General features: G+C 31.9%; 1 protein-coding gene across 1 annotated transcript; it reads right to left on the bottom strand.

Moving 5' to 3' along the window:
* Positions 1 to 250: 250 nt before the first annotated feature.
* On the bottom strand, positions 251 to 22,120 carry LOC127720508 (myeloid leukemia factor 1-like). The gene is made up of 6 exons (XM_052227102.1): positions 21,955 to 22,120; positions 14,887 to 15,121; positions 14,045 to 14,173; positions 6,643 to 6,802; positions 5,773 to 5,946; positions 251 to 2,953 (listed from the first exon to the last, which is right to left on the bottom strand). Exons 1-5 carry the CDS (start codon positions 22,002 to 22,004, stop codon positions 5,777 to 5,779), a joined length of 744 nt encoding a protein of 247 aa, XP_052083062.1. The 5' UTR covers positions 22,005 to 22,120; the 3' UTR covers positions 251 to 2,953; positions 5,773 to 5,776.
* Positions 22,121 to 22,453: the final 333 nt, after the last annotated feature.

Raw genomic sequence — 22,453 nt, 5'->3', positions numbered from 1 at the left:
CATGGAGGTCAGTTTTTACTGTTGGAGAAAGGAGGAGTGGCCGAAGAGAATCAGCATCCTTCAGCAGGAATATTGACAATCCTAGTCAATTAAGATTGGAGTCGCACGCACCTGCCATGAGTGGGGTTTGAACTAACAACCTCAGTGTTGACAGCTAGTGATACAGAAGTTTATCTACTTAGACAACTGAGCCACCAGAAAACAAAGACCTACACTTTTTGCTTGTGAGAAGGCACACAGTAAATAAGACTTTTTAAGTGCAAAGAGTTAATTTATTTCAAATCTGTCTACAATGAAGAAATACAAAAAAACTTTTGGGATGTATAAACATGATAAAGTACATTGTGTTTGAAAATACCATTGAATCTTATTTATCTGACGACACTTCAAACTACATGAATGGACTTTTCACCAACTATTGTCATGGTAAACGCGAACAAGTTTTTTCTGTTTCTGATTAGTTAACAAATTTTCTGCTGAGCTCAACATCTAGTGACTCGATAGAGCATCTTGTTTAGTCTCACAATGAGAACCAGATGCCAAAAATACAATTTAGATACGATAGTATCAATCTTGAGCTTTCAACGGTATTTTCGAATGTGGTGTATGTTTCTCATAAACTACACATTACATTTATAATGTACAAAGTTAACTAGGTTATGGTCCTCACTGGGTAAAGACACATGATAATATAAATAATGGACAATATTAGTCAGTACAAAATACCATATTATACTGTCAAGCACACTACATAAGATAATATAACAACAATAATATAATAATAGTCCATTGTAGACACACAATGTCAATCTGATTTCTGACCAAGAAACGATGCAAAGAAAATCCCAAAACCAATTTATTGGTATGATTAATGAAACATATATCAGCCCTATGTTTTTTTTAAAGGAAAAATTATTTAAAATTCATTTTAAATAAATACTGGTTCGATCATGAGCACTTATTCTCAGGGATTTCAAAAACGGAATGAAATACTGCATTTTTGTGTGACGAAGTAATATAATTTTATGTACTGATTTCTGTTGCTATATATATCATATATGTACTATGCTCATTTCATATATGAATATTCTTCTTTTTGTTGGAAAAAAACACTATGATATAAATGAAAAATAATTCTGACAAATTTAAATTTATAAATGCCGAATTTCTCAAATGACCCCAAGAGAAAAAGAAATATACTAACTGTAAACTGTTCAATATGTATATATGCATATATACATATAAACAAGTATATCATAACAACAAAAAATAACAAACAATATTCTGGTACAATGACAGTAATTGAAAAATTAGCTTTGGTTCTGAAAATGTGAAAGGGACCTTAGTGGTTACAATATCATCCAATGAAGATAGCCCTAATGTGAGATGTAACCTTTAAAACTTCCTAAAGTTGAACGATCAGAGATAATCTGATAAATCTCAATTTCCTTTGCTCAGAAAACCCATGTCAGTTGAGTATCTTGAGATGAAAAATTTTCATATAGAAACATCAAAGAAAATAGCAATTATACATACTACCCTTACAAATACTCTAGAGTTCAAAGAACAATAACAAAATTAGGCCAACACGAGCAAAATTTACTTGTACATATACTCCAATTTAATAATCTTTTAAAGAAACTGTATTTCTATTTTATGAGTTTATGAGAATAAATATTAAACCATCTGATTAAGTTAAGAATAAAATCTTTTGCATTTCAAGAGGTAAATTAAACATGAAGTCTTTTACTATGAGTGTATCAAGGAATATTGTCAACATATGTATAATATATAGAACGATAATATATCTTATTCAAATATCTACTCTGCCATGTTTTGGATTTGTAGGTATTAATAGATTCTGTGTTTGTTGTAGGAATGTTCTTAGGAAAGTGTTAGTAACAATATAAAACTGTAAACAAAGTAATTTGAACCCTGCCATTTGGTCATCTACAGTATAAGTGAGAGTGCTAAATGGAATGACAGTAATTTTGATCCATAAATATACAACTGTGATAAATTTTCTATAGAATGCACTGTAAATAAAAATAAGTTTGGGAAATGACTCGTATATATACAAATACATTAAAATATTTTTTGAAGTTTCCTAATTAAGGCACAGCCTTATTCAAGCCCAGAATATAAATTTGAAAAATGGTATATTTTCATTTCAAAAAGTATCAAAAAAAAATTTAACACCTTGAACTCAAATACATGTAAGTGTCATACAACATTCATACAAACTCCATACAATAAAAAGAAACCTGTAAACACATGGAACAGTATTAACTAAAAACTTTTTCAACACAGCTTTTCCCACAAAAGTATGTACATATCTGTTAAAAACAGGTAACAATTGCTTTTAGGTCAAAAAGTCTTTCACTTTTCAGAAATTACCTCATTTTTTAAAACATTGTCAAGATCTAATTTGAGGTCTGATTTTGATAAAAAAAAAATTGTATATATCGTAATTTTCAAAATGGTGAAACACTTTTGACCTCTGACTGCACAAGTTTTATAAAACCAGCACTATTTCAAACTTACTTCTACGAAACTTACACTTCAAAATTTTACAGTAACTGATTGCTACTGATAAAATATGGGACTATTGTGTTTCTATGGCAACCTAAACTGAGTGCAAATTGATCATTTTTTTCTAAAAAAAACAGATTATAGTTTGATTTCAAATACAACAATAACAAAATGTCCATATAATATTACACCCTTTGACACAATTGTTCAATATCGGACAACAATAAAGTCTTTCGGAATGCTTGTATGATCGTCGAATGGCAACGCATTACCCTTCTGTTAGAAGCAGCTGCCAGGTATTTTCAAAATGTGAAAAAAATGATCAGTTTTTTATAGTTTTTATTTCTGTACAAAAAATAAATAAAACTGTCATCACAGAACGATACTGTTGATCACGATCCACACATATTCATCCATTTACCTGAAAAAAAAATAAGTTCAAAATAAGAGGTGAAATAATTGCCAAAGAGACAACTATCTACCATAGACCATATTCATTCATTTACCTGAAAAAAAAAGAATTTAAAATAAGATTATAAGGTGTGGTGTAATTGTCAATGAGACAACTTTCCACCAGAGTTCAAATGGCGTGAATGTAAGAAACTAAAGGTCACCGTACAGCATTCAAAGATGAGCAAAACCCATATCGTAGTCAGTCCTAATGAAACAGTTCATACGTAAAACTATTAACGGAATCAAATACTGCATGTACAGCAAAGAATATTTCTTCTGTGTCTTAATAATGCTAGAAACATTTAATTAATTCCAAAATGATAAAATAGACAATGAGACAGAAACTAAAGTTTATTTCATTAGAGAAAACGGCAATTGAGATTATAATTTTCTTTCCTGAAAAAAAAATTGAGTTTGAAATAAGATGTGGTATGATTGCTAATGAGACAACTATCTACCAGAGACCAAATGACGTACAATGTAGATGTAAGCAACTAATAGTCATCAGTGACTGACAACAACCCCTGATTTACAGGATTATGACTTGGACAGACACATACAAAATGTGTCCAGGTTTAACACCCTCCCAAAACCTGGGACAGTGGAGTAACAGCACAATATAATAACAAATTGTAAAATTCAAGACACAAAGTACTGATCTAGTTTTATTTCATATAAATAAGACCATGTCAGGAACTAATTTGTATTTGGCAAAACATTTAGGAATTTTTGGTCCTCAATGCTCTTCAACTTCATACTTTATTTGGCCTTTTTGACTTTTTTGATTTGAGCGTCACTGATGAGACTTTTGTAGACGAAACGTGTGTCTGGCACAAATACAAAATTTCAATCCTGGTACCTATGATGAGTTTATTCACTATTTACAAACGTGATTATAAATAAAAAGATATGGTATGAGTACCAATGAGACAACTCTCCATTTAAGTCACAATGTATAAATGGTAAACAAATATAGGTCAAAGTACGGCCTTCAACACGGAGCCTTGGCTCACACCAAACAGCAAGCTATAAAGGGCCACAAAATGACAAGTGTAAAACCATTCAAACAGGAAAATCACTGGTCTAATCTATATAAAAAACGAGAAACGAGAAATACCTATGAACCACACCAACAAACGACAACCACTGAACAACAGGCTCCTGACTTAGGACAGGTGCATACAAATGTCGAAACTACAATTCAGTCCCCTTTTCCCCGAATGTGACACAAAGGGTGCCTCATGTGGAGCGGGATCTGCTTACCCTTCCGGAGCACCTGAGATCATCCCGTGTTTTTGGTGGGGTTCATGTTGCTCAGTCTTTAGTTTTCTGTGTTGTGTTTTGTGTACTATTGTTTGTCTGTTTGTCTTTTTCTTTTTTAGCCATGGCATTGTCAGTTAATTTTCGACTTAGGAGTTTGAATGTCCCTTTGGTATCTTTCGCCTCTCTTTTAGTCCTTAATAGGTATCTTTGATTATTTCTGCTAAATTTGTTCTCATTTTTAAAGACTTGTCATGATTTAGAACTTGTCATATTGTTATAAAGATACCTGTCTATCAAAAATCTCTCTCTTTTGTTGAAGACTGTAGGTTGCCTTCTAGATGTCTTATAGTTATTTTTGTTTTTGGGTTGCTGTCTCATTGAAATATATCCCACATCTCATTTTATTCATTAACAGAAAACATCTGGGGACAGCTTTCATTATTGTTCACCTTTTGAAATTTTACATGTTCTTCTAAAACCCGTGAAAAAATCTCTCTTTTTTTTTAAATATTAGACAATTACCAACTATTGGATCTTTATAATACATGTATTAACAAACTTTAATCTAAAAAATCTAAAGTATCAATCATGTGAAGTCTTATAAATTGCTTTAAAAGATTCAGAGGAAAAAAGTTCAGGTTAGATGGAGGCCGAGTGATAGCAAAAGCTCATATTTATTTTTGACAAACAGGCTTTAAAAATAAACTGTTAACACAGAGATATGCGTCGACTTTTTGTAATTTTGATAATGCAAATGTTGAAATTAGAATAGAAATACTTTAACATGTAAGTTAATGAAGTGAATGAACCATGACTGAAGGTACATGGCTAAACAATCTCCATGGAAATTAGATGTGCCAATGCTATTACAACTGCCTACCAAATACCATTGACTTATCATAAGTTGTTCCATTAAACAAACCTAAACACAAACATTAACTTGTAAACTATGTAAAAGTTTCAAAGTCAATGGACCATGATGAGGGGGTGATGCTGTATAATCTCCATGGAAACAAGACTTGCAAATGCCAATAAATTTGCATACCAAATATCATTGACTTAACATTAGCGGTTCATCTTAAACTGAACTAATCACAAACTAATACATGTAAACTAAGCAAAAGTTTCAAAGTCAATAGACAATGACTGAGGTGGCAGCGCAAAATATTCTTCATGGAAATGAGATGTGCTAATGCTTATACTACTGCATACCAATTAATATTGGCCTACCGCTAATGGTTCCCCTTGAAGTGATCTAATCACCAACTAATACATGTAAACCAAGCAAAAGTTTCAAAGTCAATAGACCATGACTGAGGGGGTGAAGTCAAATAATCCCAAGGGAAATGAGATGTGCCAATGCTAATGCAACTGCATACCAAATATCATTGACCTACCACTAGTGGTTCACCATAAACAAGACCTAATCACAAACTAATACACTGTTGATGCCACCGCCAACGCCGGAAACAGCATACCTATGTCTCACTTTTTGACTCCGTCAAGGCGAGACTAAAATCATACTTTCTCAGTCTCTATCCCTGTAGGAGTGTTTGTCTCTCTTTTTGCTTCCTTCAATTGCCAAATTATCCCTTCTTCGATCAGATCTCTCTCCTCTCCTTGCATATTCAAGCCTAGTTGGTCCCCTGAACTGTTGTGTTTTTTCTGTCCATTCTCTGTCAAATTCTTGGGCTTGGGCTAGATTAAAATATTTAAAAAAGAATATGAGTATTGTTTCTGCTTCTTAAACATGTTAAACAAGAGAAACTGCGAGCTACTGCTCACTGATGATACCCCCGCCCAAATACTTGACGGTAAACATGAAGTTGTTGAGTGATGAATCTGAAAACACATCACACAATATAGCTGACTTTTTTAAAGCCGGGGTATAATAAAGAGGGGGTATAAAAAACATGTTGCAAAATTTGCAATACAGTATACACAAGATAATATCAACTCAAAGCAGACCAGAGATTGCTCTTACTCCCAAATGACATGTGCTTAGCATGCTTAGTGGAAAAGCAGCAAATACAAATGTTACCTGACCCAACAGATTTTTGCTTGTATTACATAAATTTATGGAGTTCTAATTCTAATTGGTATTCTAATCATTACTGGCGTTAAACGAAGTCATCAAACACTTTTCTGGATTTACCTTCCTCAGGAATGCTCAAAGATGAATATTTGAAAGCCAAGGATGTATAAAAACCAAAACAAATTTAGAGATATACAACCAAAAGGACCTAAAAAAAAAAAAGAAACCAAATCCATCTACGGAAATCCATTACCGTCAACTTTGTCTGTGGGAGTTGAAACCTTAGTTAAATTTATAAACGGACAATTTTAGAAAGGTTTGTTATAAATCATGTCGAAAGTCATCTATTTGAAACATACTATCATCTATATGATGGAATTCCTGATTTTCATTCTCGTCTCCTGTTCTCCTATTTCTAGACCTTTCAATCACATGACCTCTGTCCTGTATATGATGTCCAATAGCCATTTTCTCCAAACCAGATGCCGAATCTTTCTCCATTTTCTTTGTTTCTTTGATCTGTATGAAAAGAATATTACAAATATCATGGCATTTTTGTCAAGTGCAATTTAGTTCAAACGGTTTCAATGGAAATTTATATAAATAAGGCCTGAATAATGGGACTAGGTGAGTATCGCATTCTGATATCTAATACATAAATTTTTATGCAGATTTCCCTGAAATCGCAATAATTAATCACGCAATTTTGTCTGTTCTTCAAAAATTGCAATAATTTCTGAATTGACAGTATATATAAATTATAAGTTCATTTCTGAATAATATTACAGTTTTTTTCTGATTTTTTTTTATTCTCTTTCCTCTAAGGTTGTCTCCCATTAATTGTGATTTTTGTTTTCTTGTTTTATTTCACTTACTCCAATACAGTGCAGTTATATTGAGTATTTTCGCACTTTTTACTATACTACTGAATATTTTGCTTCTTGAATTATCACTTTTGTAAGTATATCATGCTGTTTTATTCTAATAACCATTAATTACTTCTTTGTCCAATGGTTTAAACTTTAATGTGTGACTATGCAAGCTATTAAGCCATCATATATTAACTATCAATATAGAAAATTTTATATGCTGATATTGCCCTTCCTTTTGCCCATATCAGCATATCACCCTTTTCAGTCACTTTGTAATTCTAGCTTTCAGACATTAGAAGTTATTAAAGACATCACAATGCCTGAAGGGAAGTTATCAGCAATGTCAAAATGTATGAGGAGACTTGTAGCTTACTTTTTACAGGTGTAAAACTGTCTATGAATGAATGGATCAGAAATAGAATGATAAACAGATTATCAAGTTGTCTGTATATAGATATTGTAAAATACCCCCTTTCAGATGCAATTAGTTGATATTTCTTAGAAAGTCTGAAGTTTTCAATCCTTTTCTGTAATCATAAATTTGTTGAAATTTGTGGTGCCAAATTCTTGAAAATGTGTTTCTGTTAGTATTTGAATTTTTGAAAATAAACAAGAAATGCAAATGATGTTGCAGATATTTAAACAGCTGATCCTTTAAAAAGACCTAGTGTGTATGTCCCAAGTCAGGAGCCTGTAGCTCAGTGGCTGTTGTTGGTTCATGTTTGTTATTGCTTTGTTATGAAAAAAATTGAAAACAACACGTTTAATAATTTCATGCGTCCAAGCGCTTTTCTGGATTTACCTTCATCAGGAACGCTCAAAGCCAAACATTTGAAATCCGAGGATGTATAAGTACCGAAACCGTTGAAGAGCTATATGACACAAGAGTGCACACGCTGAAATGTCTCGCCTTCTTTACTAATCATTGATATTATGTTGATAGACCTAAATATGAAGCTTTATTACAACTGTCACATAAACTTAACATTAACCAAGTAAACTTAACATTGGCCAATGAACCATGAAAATCAGGTCAAGGTCAGATGAACCATGCTAGGTAGACATGTACAGCTAACAATTCTTCCATACAACAAATATAGTTGACCTATTGCTCATAGTTTAAGAAAAACAGACAAAAACACAAAAACTTAACACTGAGCAATGAACCTTGAAAATGAGGTCAAGGTCAAATAAAACCTGCGTGACTGACATATAGATCATAAATTATTTCCATACACCAAATATAGTTGAACTATTGCATATAGTATTAGAAAAAAAAGTCCAAAACTCAAAAACTTAACTTTGACCACTGAACCATGAAAATGAGGTCAAGGTCAGATGACACCTGCCAGCTAGACATGTACACCCTACAATCATTCCATACACCAAATATAGTATACCTATTGCATACAGTATTAGAAAAAAAGACCAAAACTCAAAAACTTAACTTTGACCACTGAACCATGAAAATGAGGTCAAGGTCAGATGAAATCTGCCAGCTAGACATGTACACCTTACAATCATTCCATACACCAAATATAGTAGACCTATTGCATACAGTATAAGAAAAACAGACCAAAACACAAAACTTAAGTATAACCACTGAACCATGAAAATGAGGTCAAGGTCAGATGACACCTGCCAGTTGGACATGTACACCTTACAATCATTCCATACACCAAATATAGTAGACCTATTGCATACAGTATAAGAAAAACAGACCAAAACACAAAAACTTAACTATAACCACTGAACCATGAAAATGAGGTCAAGGTCAGATGACACCTGCCAGTTGGACATGTCACTGGTTCTCCGTTAAAGCGCCCATTTTATGACGTTAATTTGTCCCACCGTAAGAAAGCAAAACTAACGACTCCGAGTTATATATACCCGTAGCTTGTTATACTTAAATCTGAGATTTTTATATTTCTTTATTATCTATATTTTTAATTTTTATAAAGTTTAGTACATGTTGCACAACGATAGTGATCAGTACGACCGTCAAAATATTTTTTTCGTAAACCTGTAATTTCCGTTAAAGGAAAAAAGACCGAGCAGGACAAAATATTAAGCACAACATTGAGTGTGATATGAGTTAAATTTGATTATAAGGTTACCATAAATAATTTTGTTTATAACTATGGTCATTTATTCCAAATCATATTAGTCTCAAAACTAAACAAAGTTGAAAACTGCAGAGATTTGTTAAGCATGTAATCTCCGTGGAATGGTCTATTCTAAACAAACACCTATTTTGAAAATAAATTTTACATCCAACAGATCGATATCGGTGTCAACATTTAATTTTAGTACAACTTCTATCTTCAGATACACGTATTATGTTTTATAAATGACAAAATCATCGAAATGTAACCTCCATGGAATGTAATCTCCGTTGACATTTTGGTAAAGAGTGCTTTCTATCACGTCCGCACTTCTATCGAGTATGGCATGCCAAATAAACATATTAGATAATTATTACGGATGGCGAATATATAACTTACAGATCAATAACATACATTGTAATTATCGACATAAGAAGACACCATGTGACAATTTTATTAATCAATTGTTTAAGTGTAACACAGTTGCTTTTTTCTCAGACCTAGAAAAAACCGAACCGGATGTTTTTATAGAGAATAATACATGGCAAAATCCGTATCACATGCCGTATCATCCTGAGATACCAATATCAGCCCGAGGGATGATACGGCATGTGATACGGATTTTGCCATGTATACGCTTTATCACAGATTTAAACAGGAGAGTAATATAGGAACTGCTTACTGATCTGAAGCACCTGGGTTACCTTCAGATTTATTTATTTTTGCCATGTTTTAAAAGTTTTATCATATATAGGAACTGCTTATTGGGTTACCTTACAATTTAGGTCCTGTTGTCCATAGAAATATTTTGCTTATTGTATTTTTTGTTTGTTTGTGTTTTGTATGATAGTTCATTCAGTTCTTTTTATCTTCCTTTAGTAATGTTGTACTATATAAAACACATTCTAAATAAAACCTGTTAATAAAAAATAGCAACAATAAACCAACAATTTAATAACAAGTATACTGTAATAAACAAGAGACTACTTTGAGACTGGTGAGTAAAATTTGCACTTTTGAAATATAAAAATCTAGTTTAACAAACATCGGACTTCATGTAAATTTCGTCGGAATCACTACTGTCATAAATGAGAAATCCAAATAGGGGTGCGATAAAGGGGTGTGATAATGGGTGCGCATCAAAGTTGAGCGATACGGATTAAACAACAGGCTATTTATCAAATATTCAAAACTTCTGTATTTACTACTAAATATAAATTATGATAAATATCAATATTAATGCAGGTCAATAATTTTAACCTGTTTTCAATATTCAAGATATGCAACGTTTATTATTAATATAAATTTGATACCGAATTTAATACGATTTAACAATTATGCAAGTAGCCATTAAAATTGCTCTGCCTAATGAGTTTTATATCATGTTGCACAGGGAAACAAGCTTTTAAATACTTTCTTTCATTGAAATGAAATTACGACGTCGGCTGAGAGGGCATGGTATATATTGTCCGTTACATTTATTAACAACACCTTGTACAAATATTCTTTTCGAAAATTAAAACAGTTAAATAGATCAACAAAACTATCCGTCACAATATAATATATATGACGGTCTGGATTAGGGGAGGGGGTCTACATTTCTGTATTTTGTAATACTTTAGGCCATTTTTCTTTATTCAGTAAGAAATATGATTATTCTGTAAAATTCTTGCATTCAGATCCTGCATATGAAAATTTCCTGTTGTATCATAATATTGACATGATAAATCTTCTTGTCTGTATCAACGACATACGTATGACGACACTACCCAGTACCCCAACCCCCTTTTTTTAATCTGTCACTGTACTGCACAAATGATACCATTTACCAATTTTGATTAATATCTGAATATCTGATTGAAACCAAACGGGGGAGAAAAAGACCATTTTAATTTCTTCGTGATAATTTGGATATCTGGGATAATAAACAGAAGTTAAGATGACATGAGGTATATTTGATCATATTTGGTTTGTCATATGAGGTACTAGTACTGAGAAGCTGAACATTCAGTTTTATAACAGGGACAGTACCGGTAGTTCCACCGACATTAAGAGAAATCTGAAATCCGATAGAGTAAAAATTCGATCACCAGAACTAGATTTTATCCTTGATTGCCCAACTGTCCAACAAAATATTAAAACATTGCCTATTAATTAATTGTTTTGGAGAATATTCAAATATATTTAACATTTATTGGTACTGAAAATACCCCCAAAAAATCTAAGACAATGTAATCCGTCCTCAAGCATCAATCAGTCTTCCAGCCCTTACCAATAAATTGGTTTTTTTTTTAATTATAATGAGTTATGGATCTTACAATTATGAAACTGAAGATGTAGGAATTATGTCGACGAAAGAGCCGTTTTGATTCTGCAATTCCATTCAATTCCCTTTAATTATCTATTGATAAATTTTGAAATTATAAAGAAACTAATTAAGGTTTCAAGTCCATCGGGCAAAGTTAATCTTCGACTGATTTGGCTATTTTTTTATGTCCTTTTTGGTCATATAGCTCATCAACTCTTTCTGTTCTTTTACATCCTTGGCTTTCAAATATTCGTCGCTGGGCGTAAATGATGAAGATAAATCCAAAATAGCGCTTCGGAACGAAATGATACGTTAACTCGTGCAAGATCTTGATTTTGGAGAAAAATACCGATGCTTATGAATGTATATAATTTGCATCGCTAATTTCAATAAACCAGTTCCGATTACGACCAGTTCAACATTTTATTCTAAATGATCTACTTGTCTATTGTCAATTATCAATAATAAATTTGATATGCAGAAAACGCAAAGTTTCATTATTCTGTAAATTATTTATTTCTGAAATCAGTATTTTTTTTTACCCATTATTTTCTATTCTTTATTTGATTGCCTATTTTTCTTCATTCTTTATTTTTTAGGGGGGGGGGGGGGGGGGGGGGAGATTATTTTCTATTCTATAAACCACCTCATATATCTTGGGTTATTTCAAATAAATAAATGGTTTTGTTTATTTTTATTGGAGTTGGGGTTTTTTAAATTCTTTTTTAACGACAACGCATGCAACATCTTATTTATTGTTTAAAAATTTTTCTCTCGGTCATAATTCTGCATGAAATATTTGCCACTGTACGTTCAGAAAACAACAATCAATCAATCATTTCTCCTCTAAAATTTCAGTATTATAATAACTTTAATCATTATCAAAAAAAGTGATTCGTTTAATCCTTTGATCTGATATAAACACGTCTCGTCACTCTCCTATATTAACATTTCAAATTTCCGATTCCAAGGAAAAAAGTATTATTGAATATCAAAGGAAGTGACCTATCAAAGATTCAAGAGTTGTGTTTCGTCTACAAAAGAAAATTCTTAGTTATTCAAACTATTCAAAGCAAGGGATGAATGCATTATACGCCATTCTTGTGCATTTTGAAAATATTTATAAATATGACCACATCAATGATAATTCATGGTAACACAGATTGGCAAACTAGATGATGACGATGATGGTGAGGTGGAGGAGGAGGAGGAGCATTCGGCGGCGATTTATAACCATATTCGGGTCGAAAGCATGTTAATACGATATTAATATTTATTTACTTTGTACAAGACCAAAACGCTGAGTCGATTTTTTTGGCGTACTAGTTCACAAGGAAACAGTCACAGGAAGATGTATCACCTTAATTTGTGTTAATTTCAACTCACAAGAAAAACGCACATTAAGGTTTTTGAGAATTAATAAAAATAACAAAACACCGTAAAAATAATGATTTCAAAGTTTTTAGCATTTTTGGTATTGATAATCACGCTATCAGATAACGACGTCATAGGAAATAAAATGACGTTAAATGTATTTTTTTGACATTTTTTCATCTAAACTGTCTCGATCATTACATATTAACAGTAGCATATTACATGCTGAAATTTATATGTTGGATAGAATATACTATGAGGATGGTCCATGTTCTTTATTTACAGGTTTTGCTGCAATTTATATTTTATCATGTTTTACTCTGACGTTGGGCGCTTTACCGGAGAACCAGTGTGGTACACCTTACAGTCCTTCCATACACCGAATATACTAGACCTATTGCTTATAGTATCTGAGATATGGACTTGACCACCAAAACTTAACCTTGTTCACTGATCCATGAAATGAGGTCGAGGTCAAGTGAAAACTGTCTGACGGGCATGAGGACCTTGCAAGGTACGCACATACCAAATATAGTTATCCTATTACTTATAATAAGAGAGAATTTAACATTACAAAAAATGTTAACTTTTTTTTCAAGTAGTCACTGAACCATGAAAATGAGGTCAAGGACATTGGACATGTGACTGACGGAAACTTCGTAACATGAGGCATCCAAATACAAAGTATGAAGCATCCAGATCTTCCACCCTCTAAAATATAAAGCTTTTAAGAAGTTAGCTAACGCCGCCGCCGGATCACTATCCCTATGTCGAGCTTTCTGCGACAAAAGTCGCAGGCTCGACAAAAACTACCTAAAATAAATAGCCAAATTCATCTAAAGTCAACTTTGCCTGAGGGAGTTGAAACCTTAGTTTCTTAATAATTTCAAAATTTAAAAACGGACAGAATTAGGCTATTAGTTTCCACAATTGAATTGTTCAAAATTTTTATGTCAGGGCTTTTTATAGCCGACTTTACAAATGCCCATCATTGTTCACATCCTCTTTTTTTTAAACTTTGGTGGACGGTTAGTTTCATTGGCAATCATAACACATCTCCTTATCTTTGTATAGATTTGAAAATATAACAATAATTTCTTACCCCTCCTGGAGCTCTACGTGTTGATGATGAGGCCTGATATACTTTCGGTGCTCCGTCGCCTGTATTGGAATAGGACATAAAGGATGACTGCATGTAGCTGTGTCCATCTGGATTGTTACCAACATTGTCCTGTAAACAAATCAATAGAATTACAATGAAATATATTGTGTTATGTGGACCAACCATATATTTGACATGCTTTTACTAAAAGTAATAAGATATATATAGAACTTTTAGGCCAAACAAACTATAAGCTTGTTTCCTGTCTTCAGACAGAAATGGAATTTTTAGGCCAAAAAAAATTATACTTAGTCATGGATAAGAGATCCTGGCAGAAAAAATGAGGGCAGGCAAAATAATTTAATTTTTTCTCTAATATTTTCCATAGACCATCTTTAATATTTTTTTCAGAATCAGCATTTGTTGTCCTTGATACTAAATTCTTTTAATATGAATAAATATTATTATATGCATGTTATATAGATTCAAACTAATTTTTATGAACAAGCTACAGGATTTTATGAACATTTTCAACATGTTCAAGACACCAATTTATTTCAACTAGAAGTTATCATGATTATACACGTATACTTAGGCTAGCTATAAACGTTTTCTTTTTCTAAGCAATTAAAACCACTTTATTTTGTGCTTTATGTAATTTGAGTACTTTCCAAGATTTATAAAAAGAGATGTTGTTTCATATTTTTAACTCGGTAATGAGTATACCTGTTCATGGTATTATTAAATTTTTAAATAAACAAGTTTGCATTATGGCTGTTTTAATAAACAATTTCTTTTTATTATAATTGGTGTGTGATAATTAAATTTATAATTTCACTTACAAATTGCTGGTGCATATTTGCCATCATATTTCTCATGTTACCAAACATCATGTTATCGAACATTCCAAAACCAAAAGGGTCCATATGTTGTTGTTGTTGTTGTTGTTGTACAGCCCTGGATCTATCAGCTGCTCTGGGATCTCTTCTATCTTGGATCATTCTTGGTCCAATATTTTGCATTTGAAACGGGTCGTTAAACATCTGACTCATATTGGCCATGTGGTTTCGGTGAGCACTAAAATAAAAAAATACAAGTGTTACTACATGTACATGTGCAGGGTTCTCACTAAAGTGAGTCCATGAGTCCTGGACTAATAAAAATCTGTCTGGACTCTTCATGTCCAAAACTAGCAAGTCCAAAGATGCATCAAGGTTGTATCAACTAAGAACATATATCATCATTCTATGACACAAATTTCACCTTCTCACTCATCAGTCAGGGATATACATGTAACTCTATAGGGTTATTAGAGAAAATATCATACATGTGTTATTACAGATACTTTCATGAGTTGTCTACTCTTTATTCCTAAAATTCTCTTCATCTGTAGTAACATATGTTAATAAATCATAAATATTTTAATTTTTAGTGGGCACTTAAAAATTCTTGAAACTTTGCGCAGTAACTTAATACATAGCCTTGATAACATATATTTTCCATTACATTAATACATTTTTTATCAACCAATCAATGAGAAAAGGCTTTTAAGCAATAAATTTAGCTGTAATAACAAGGCTTAGTTATTACAGGCATGTAACTTTTTATATGATTATGAGACACTTGGGAATTACTTCGAAGCTTGCACAGAACCTCATTACATGCTCTGATCATCATTTCATACAATAAATTGAAATACATTGTGATTAAGCATGATATATGTCTGAGCAAAGGCTTTGAAGTGATGTAGTGAAGCTGTAATAACACCCTTTAGTTATTACAGGCATATTTTTTCTGTAATAACATAGGTGTATTATGAATGATTGGCAAACTATGAACAGTTATATCTAAAGTTTAGTATACATTAAGACAATAATAATATCAATAGAACTTGTATACATTTTAACAAAACAAAGGATATGTATTGCCCCTTTGAAACATGTAACATACATATGTTATCACAGTTTTTGGATTTTTTAGTCCACAATAACACATGTATGATATTTTCTCTAATAACCCTATAGAGTTATATCCCTGACTGCTAATGTCACTATTAATTGGACTCACTGTGTCCAAATACAAATGTATGACAAGTCCCTAGACTTACCTTAAAAATTTCTTAGTGAGAACCTTGATGTGCATGTGCATGTATGGCATAGTACAGTACAAACAAGTGTTACTACATGTACATATATGGCGAAAAAAATCATGGGTCACACTAGCATGACTAGCTATATATATATATATAGCAGATGCATCAAATTAGCTTACATTTTTTTGTAATTGGCTGGATAATTGTACAAGAACAATGAAGAAACTGAGAAACTGAGAAAATAAAGATAAATATACATGATATATATATTTGATGTCATCAATGGTTCTGGTGCACATGTTGATGTAAAAGGCAACATTTTGCCCTTAGACACCATGAATGAAATATTACCAAGATAAAAGTTATTTAAGTTAATGGCTTTAAAAATACATATATACTTTTTGGAGGTCATTAACTGTTATTCAGCTCTATTTTCAACATGTGTTTTAGTATGGTCTTAAAAGCGGAAAATGTGCCACTTAAATGAATATGTGCACCATGAATAATGACAGCCATTTCATGCATAATGAAATACAAATTCAAATCTTTATACATGTAGCTGTAAATTGATGCCTGATTTGTTTTTTAAACCATAAATAGAGATATTATGAATTATACTGAACCAGTTAAACAGGAATACAATCATCATGTTCATGACATTTGTATACTTTTTTTTTACCTAATCCATCTAATCAGATTTCATCATTATTTTCATATCTGTGATAAGTATGAGGTAAAACTATAACATACAGATCCTCAGATTTAAATATTACTACTCATTTACTGTCCTTCTAAGGTCTCATGATCAAATGTTTCTAAGTGGTCCCAACCCATATAAAGCTATATACTTAACCATCAGTTAACATAAACCTTCCTCTAACCCTAACATAAGCCTAAACCAACAACATACATTTGTAACCTAACCATAAATAAACCCTTCAGTATACACATGGTATAGGGACTCCCTACAGCAGGTTGGGGATGATCCTCATAAATAGGTACTATCCTCATTTATGGTTATTTAATCATACCTCTAAATGGGTATCAATTTTCAGTTATAACAATAAACTCTGCATTTACCATGTTTACAGATATTTTTCTGTCATGGCACAAACATTCGGGGAAATATCAGGATAAAAGATAACTAGGATTTTTGGAGGTTATTATCTTTGTATTCAGTTCTCATTTGAAGTTGAACTATGGTCTTAAACGGAAAATTGTTACCATTAATACCGTAGAAAGGCTTGTATAGTTCGCAGTGGTACATAGTCCGCACCCCCTTCTCCCCACGAAATTTTAGGAAAAAAAACTTTTTGTAACTGTTAGAAAAGGTCTAATGAAACTCCGGTAATTTCAAATCCTGTGCGGTCGTTTGCGGTATTTTCTTGGAAAAACCTGTTTTCCATCATCAAACAGAAGCTGAAACTGCTTGTTAATGATTCTAGAACGCTTCATGATTGTTAAAATAAGTTTAATTCACTTAAAAAACAATTTAGAAACTTGTGTATGTTTGAACAGGAAGTTTAAAAAGCACGTGTAAAAGAAGAAATTAACCGGTGAGAGTCGAAATCCGTACATAACAGATATCACTATAATACGACTTTGAAAGCAAAACAGTTCCATCCTTTTGTAAAACAGTCTTTAATATATCTATCACATTAATGTTTGAAGGGTCTTAAGCTAATACAAACCATATTAGTCAGTATGAAACACCAAAACGGAACGAACAATAACCGATTTCGTTTTGTAGTTTACAAATTCTAAGCTGGTTTACGGTTGTCTTTTTCACTATGTTTGTATCGTTTCAATCAAGCAGATACCAGTTTATTTCAACCAATGCATTGAAAAGAAACGAGAAATTTGTAATGAAAGGTTTAGTTTTTATATTTATCAGTATTAATTTGATATTGAATAGAAATAACTTATTAATATGGATGAGTTAAAATTATTAGTTTGAAAAATGATAAGAGCGCCCTCTACAATAGAAATAACAAAGATGGCGGAACGTAAACAAACCACCTCGACCGCGAAATTGAAATTTTTCTCTTATTTCTTGCTTATTGTACTCTATAGTCCGCACCCCGTCTGGAAGGTCCAATTTTGGAGAATAAAACCGCGGACTATACAAGCCTTTCTACGGTATGAATATTTGTGCCAAGACAGAGCTCTACATGTATCATGATGAAATACAAAATTTCAATTTTTATCATGTTCTGTAAATAGATACCCGATTTTGGGTATAATTCCCATAAATGAAGATACAACAAATGGAAGTTTTTAACGACCTTGATTGGCTAAATGAAGATAGCAACCATTTATCATTTTATGAGGATCTTCCCCAACCTGTACAGTTAAAGAATCCGACCACAATTTCTTGAAATGGCAAATTTTTCATGGAGATTCTTATCATGTCTACAAAATCTTGATGATGGACAATGGTTGAAAATCTTGTAGTTCATACCTACATGACCTAAATCATATAATTTGGCAGGTGTGATGTTAATCTAATGGCCTTCAAAAAATAGAATATTTGGTATTAGGTACATTTTATTCAGTTCTCATGTCAGTCAGGGGTACTACTTGTACAAGTAATCTTTATTTACTTGAAGAAGTAAAAAAAATATACTTATATAAGTTAATTATAATGATCTCCCCTTAATTTTCTCAAAAATTTACTTGCATAGGTAAATTTTTTTTACAATCCCACAAAAATTCTCCAGTTTTGAGACGTAAAAACGTGCCTTTAATGATTTTTCTCAGGTTAGCTCATAATTTTTGATTCCAGTTCAATGTTTTATCTCATTAATTCAACAAAGAAACTGATTGCGCAAAGATCTTAAGTATTTGTGCAAGGCCTTCAAAAATTGCCCCTTGGGGGCTTGTAAATGAGCAGTCTTCTGAAGATAACAGACAAATGAGATTTTCATTGTCCATGAAATTACACTAAATAAGTATATGTAAGAGAATGATAATCCCTTTCTTCATGAATAAGTACAAGCGTTAGCGAGTACTTATCATGAAGTAAGGGATTATCATTCTCTTACAAACTTAGAATATTGTAAAGTGCTCAAGGCTCAAATGATCTATTCAAGAATTAGTTTCATTGTCAGTGCAATGTTTATAATTGATGCATGACTTCCTTTTTCGGCATGTCATTTATGGATGTTTTAGCGATGTGAGGACTTTCTTATCATTTGGGAAATTTTTTTTTTTTTTAAATGCGTTATAGATATTAGGTGACACAACAGTAGAAAGAAAAGGTAGGAATTGTATGTTTCCTGATTGTGAGTATGAAAGTAAATCATGTAATATTTTAGTGAGGAATTATCCTTTTTTATTTACAGTTTAAATCAATTAATACATTTGAGTTACAACTAAATTTTATTTCACAGCCAATAATTTGGTCCGGCTTTTTACATCAAATACTGTTTCATTATGTCAGGGAAATGTTAAAAAATAATGCCCTTAAAAGTTTTTAATATGTTCAAAATTAAATTCCTGGTTTTTTTTTTCGGAATACATGTATTGGAAATAACTATTCTCCCCAACCGCTGATCAAGTAATCAAAGTTTTGAAAAGCTAGAGATTTAGGTTATTTTTTATCTGAAAGATTTTTTTTTCTTTTTTTTTTGCATTGCTTTGGTATTGTTTAATTTTATATTAATTTGAAGTTATTAATATTTTCATAATAAAGTTCACGGTACCAATTTTACTGCACCAGTAAACTTGAAATTGTTTTGAGATTTTTGTTTGTTTCACAATTCAACTTTTAGTCAGTTTCAATCACTGTGTGATAAATCCTTTCAATCTGATAAATGTGCTTCGGGGCAGTTGTAACTCATTTAATTTATAGAAACTCTTTGTTTTGAACTGAAAATAGACCCAAATAATAGGATAATACCTTACTAAGAACATGATTTACATTCATTCTTCACAATTAAGAGGCATCCAATTCTACAATTTCATTGGTCGAGAGTACTTTGCTATATTCTAAATAAGTAAAGACATCTGCAAAGGACAGACAATTTAAAATTCTATTAGAGCAAAGAAGTCCTAAGAATTCAAGAAAAGAAGATAGGATGACTTTTTTACTTATATAAGTAAAAAAATCTGAATGTCTAAGGGACATAACTAAGCCAAAAAATTATTTACCTATATATACAAGTAAATAAAATACACTTGTATAAGTATCCTACAAATTTACTTATCCCGCAATGGTGGTAAGTCGTGCACTTAACGCCATTTTTTATTTTATTTTTCTGTAGACTTAGCTTTGATTTTTTATTACTGTGTATTGTCAAGCTTGGTTACTCATTATTGTTTCTCAGTCACTGAATGTACGATGTTGTTCCATACTGCAGCAGCTGACCCGGTTTGTTTACATTCAAATTCTAATGGCTTCAAAACCACGTGACACATTGAATCGTTATATCCAATCAAATTGCTCTACTGTCAATTAGGTGATTTTTTAGTACAAGGCAATTATATAATTTGTTTGTATGATATTGCTTTGAAATAGTTTGCAATAAATTGGGGGTTTATTCAATAGGAAACCTCATTATTAGCCATGAAATTTGATATCAATGGAATTTTATATGAATATTTACTTATGGTCAGAATATCGATCTCTTTATATTGAACCAATTTTTTTTTTAATGAAAAATATATGTATATTGTTTTTTTATTAACCTACTCTATATTCCTGACCAAAAATATGGCATGATTATCGTTTGTTTCCCAAAGTTTTTCTTTCATTTTGGATGGGTTTTTTTTGCGGGAAAATCGATTAAGACGTAAGGTGCTTGCCATTTTGAAATTCTTGAAAATACGATTTGCTTGGCCTGTTTGGTCTGCCATTAAGATTGATGACGCTTAATGGAATGTAAACAAAGCAATGGAGGCCAGAAGAGGGGATTTCTGAAGTTCTGGAATGTTTTTAGGCATTCGGAAGTCAGGTTTGAAACGGCCATTAGAAAATTGGCATTTTTGTACAATTCTTTAGAATAACAATGAAAACATATCTTTAGAAATGTTTGTTTATTTAGAAGAGTAGAAAAAATGTATTCTGTACTAATTTTGTACGCTGGTATTAGCGTAGTGACGTCAATGCGGAGTTTTCCCGTGTGATAAGTACAATAACAAAATCCGAACGAACCAACATTATGACCGATTATAGACTACGGTAGGATATATAAGTATATTTATATTTACTTCTTCAAGTAAATAAAAAATTACTTGTACAAGTAGTACCCCTGACTGCATGTATAAATATGAACTGTGGTCTCATTGAAAAGGGTAAAAGGATGCCTGTCATATGAATGTGTGTGGCATGACAGCCATTTTACTGAAATACAAAATTCAAATTGTCATCACTGTAAATTGATCGGATTTTGGTTATAAATTATACCCATATACATCTGAATATGAATAGGTACGTTGCAGGGCCAGTCCAACGATGTGAGAGCAACCAAAGTTTTAAAGCTCTTTATTGTCTTGGCACGAGTTTGTCTGGTAGTCTATTCCAATCGAAAAATTGTTCTTACAAAGAATGAGTTTATATTGGTCAGATTTTCTAGGTGCAATTTTGAAACACCAGCTGTTGTTTTGTACAAATTTGTCTAACAATGTTTGTTGTTTTATAGTCACTAATTTGTTTGGATCTTATTTGAAGTTTTGGTCTCTCCTTAACTAATACTGAATCTTGAGGGATAGCTGGTACATGTATTTTGTTTATCTTTTAGTTTTACTTTCTGATCTCTGACATAAATATTTTCCCTTCCTTACAGAAGTTGGAAAGTGGAATTATCAACAGACTTACGCAAAAAATGGATCTTCTTCTAATCCTCTAAACATTGATCTTCCAAACATTTTGAGTCAATGTGTTTTAAGAACGCAGAATATTGAATTTTCCAGAAATTCGTTCAAGGACCACAGCCAACAATGGTTATCTGGTTTCTACCACGTACTTAACAAATTGTCTCTATCGTCCCTTTAAGTAACAGGGACCCAGTTGTAGCTCTATTTCCGTCTCCAGTGGTGATAATTTGCGTAAGACCAAGGAAAGGTAACTAATTTTAGGTGCATTTGGAAATACATCTTAGGTCAACTATAATAGTGGGCGTATTTTTGTTTTTGCTTTTTGAATAAAAATAAACAATTACCGGAAATTCTAAGAAACTGTTATCTTTTATTTTTGTCATATTGAATTAGATGAATTTCCATTTTTGATGAGTTCTCATCATTGAATTTTACTCAACCGTAACAATTTTGATACCGTTTCTTGAATAGTTTTCTTTGTAGATGTAAACATCAGTAAG

This window comes from Mytilus californianus, unplaced genomic scaffold (genome assembly GCF_021869535.1).
Source record: "Mytilus californianus isolate M0D057914Y unplaced genomic scaffold, xbMytCali1.0.p SCAF_11, whole genome shotgun sequence".
In the NCBI taxonomy this organism is placed as follows: Eukaryota; Metazoa; Mollusca; class Bivalvia; order Mytilida; family Mytilidae; genus Mytilus; species Mytilus californianus.
Note: the sequence above shows the minus strand (reverse complement) of the source record. Positions and strands in the feature narration are given on the sequence as shown.

Excerpts from the sequence above, each read along its gene's own strand:
- LOC127720508 (XM_052227102.1), bottom strand. The coding sequence starts at position 22,004 with ATGTTTGGAAGATCAATGTTTAGAGGATTAGAAGAAGATCCATTTTTT. Across the intron at positions 15,122-21,954 it reads GAAGAAGATCCATTTTTTGC|TGCTCACCGAAACCACATGG; the intron begins GTAAGTCTGTTG and ends TTTTTATTTTAG. Across the intron at positions 6,803-14,044 it reads CACGTAGAGCTCCAGGAGGG|ATCAAAGAAACAAAGAAAAT; the intron begins GTAAGAAATTAT and ends CTTTTCATACAG.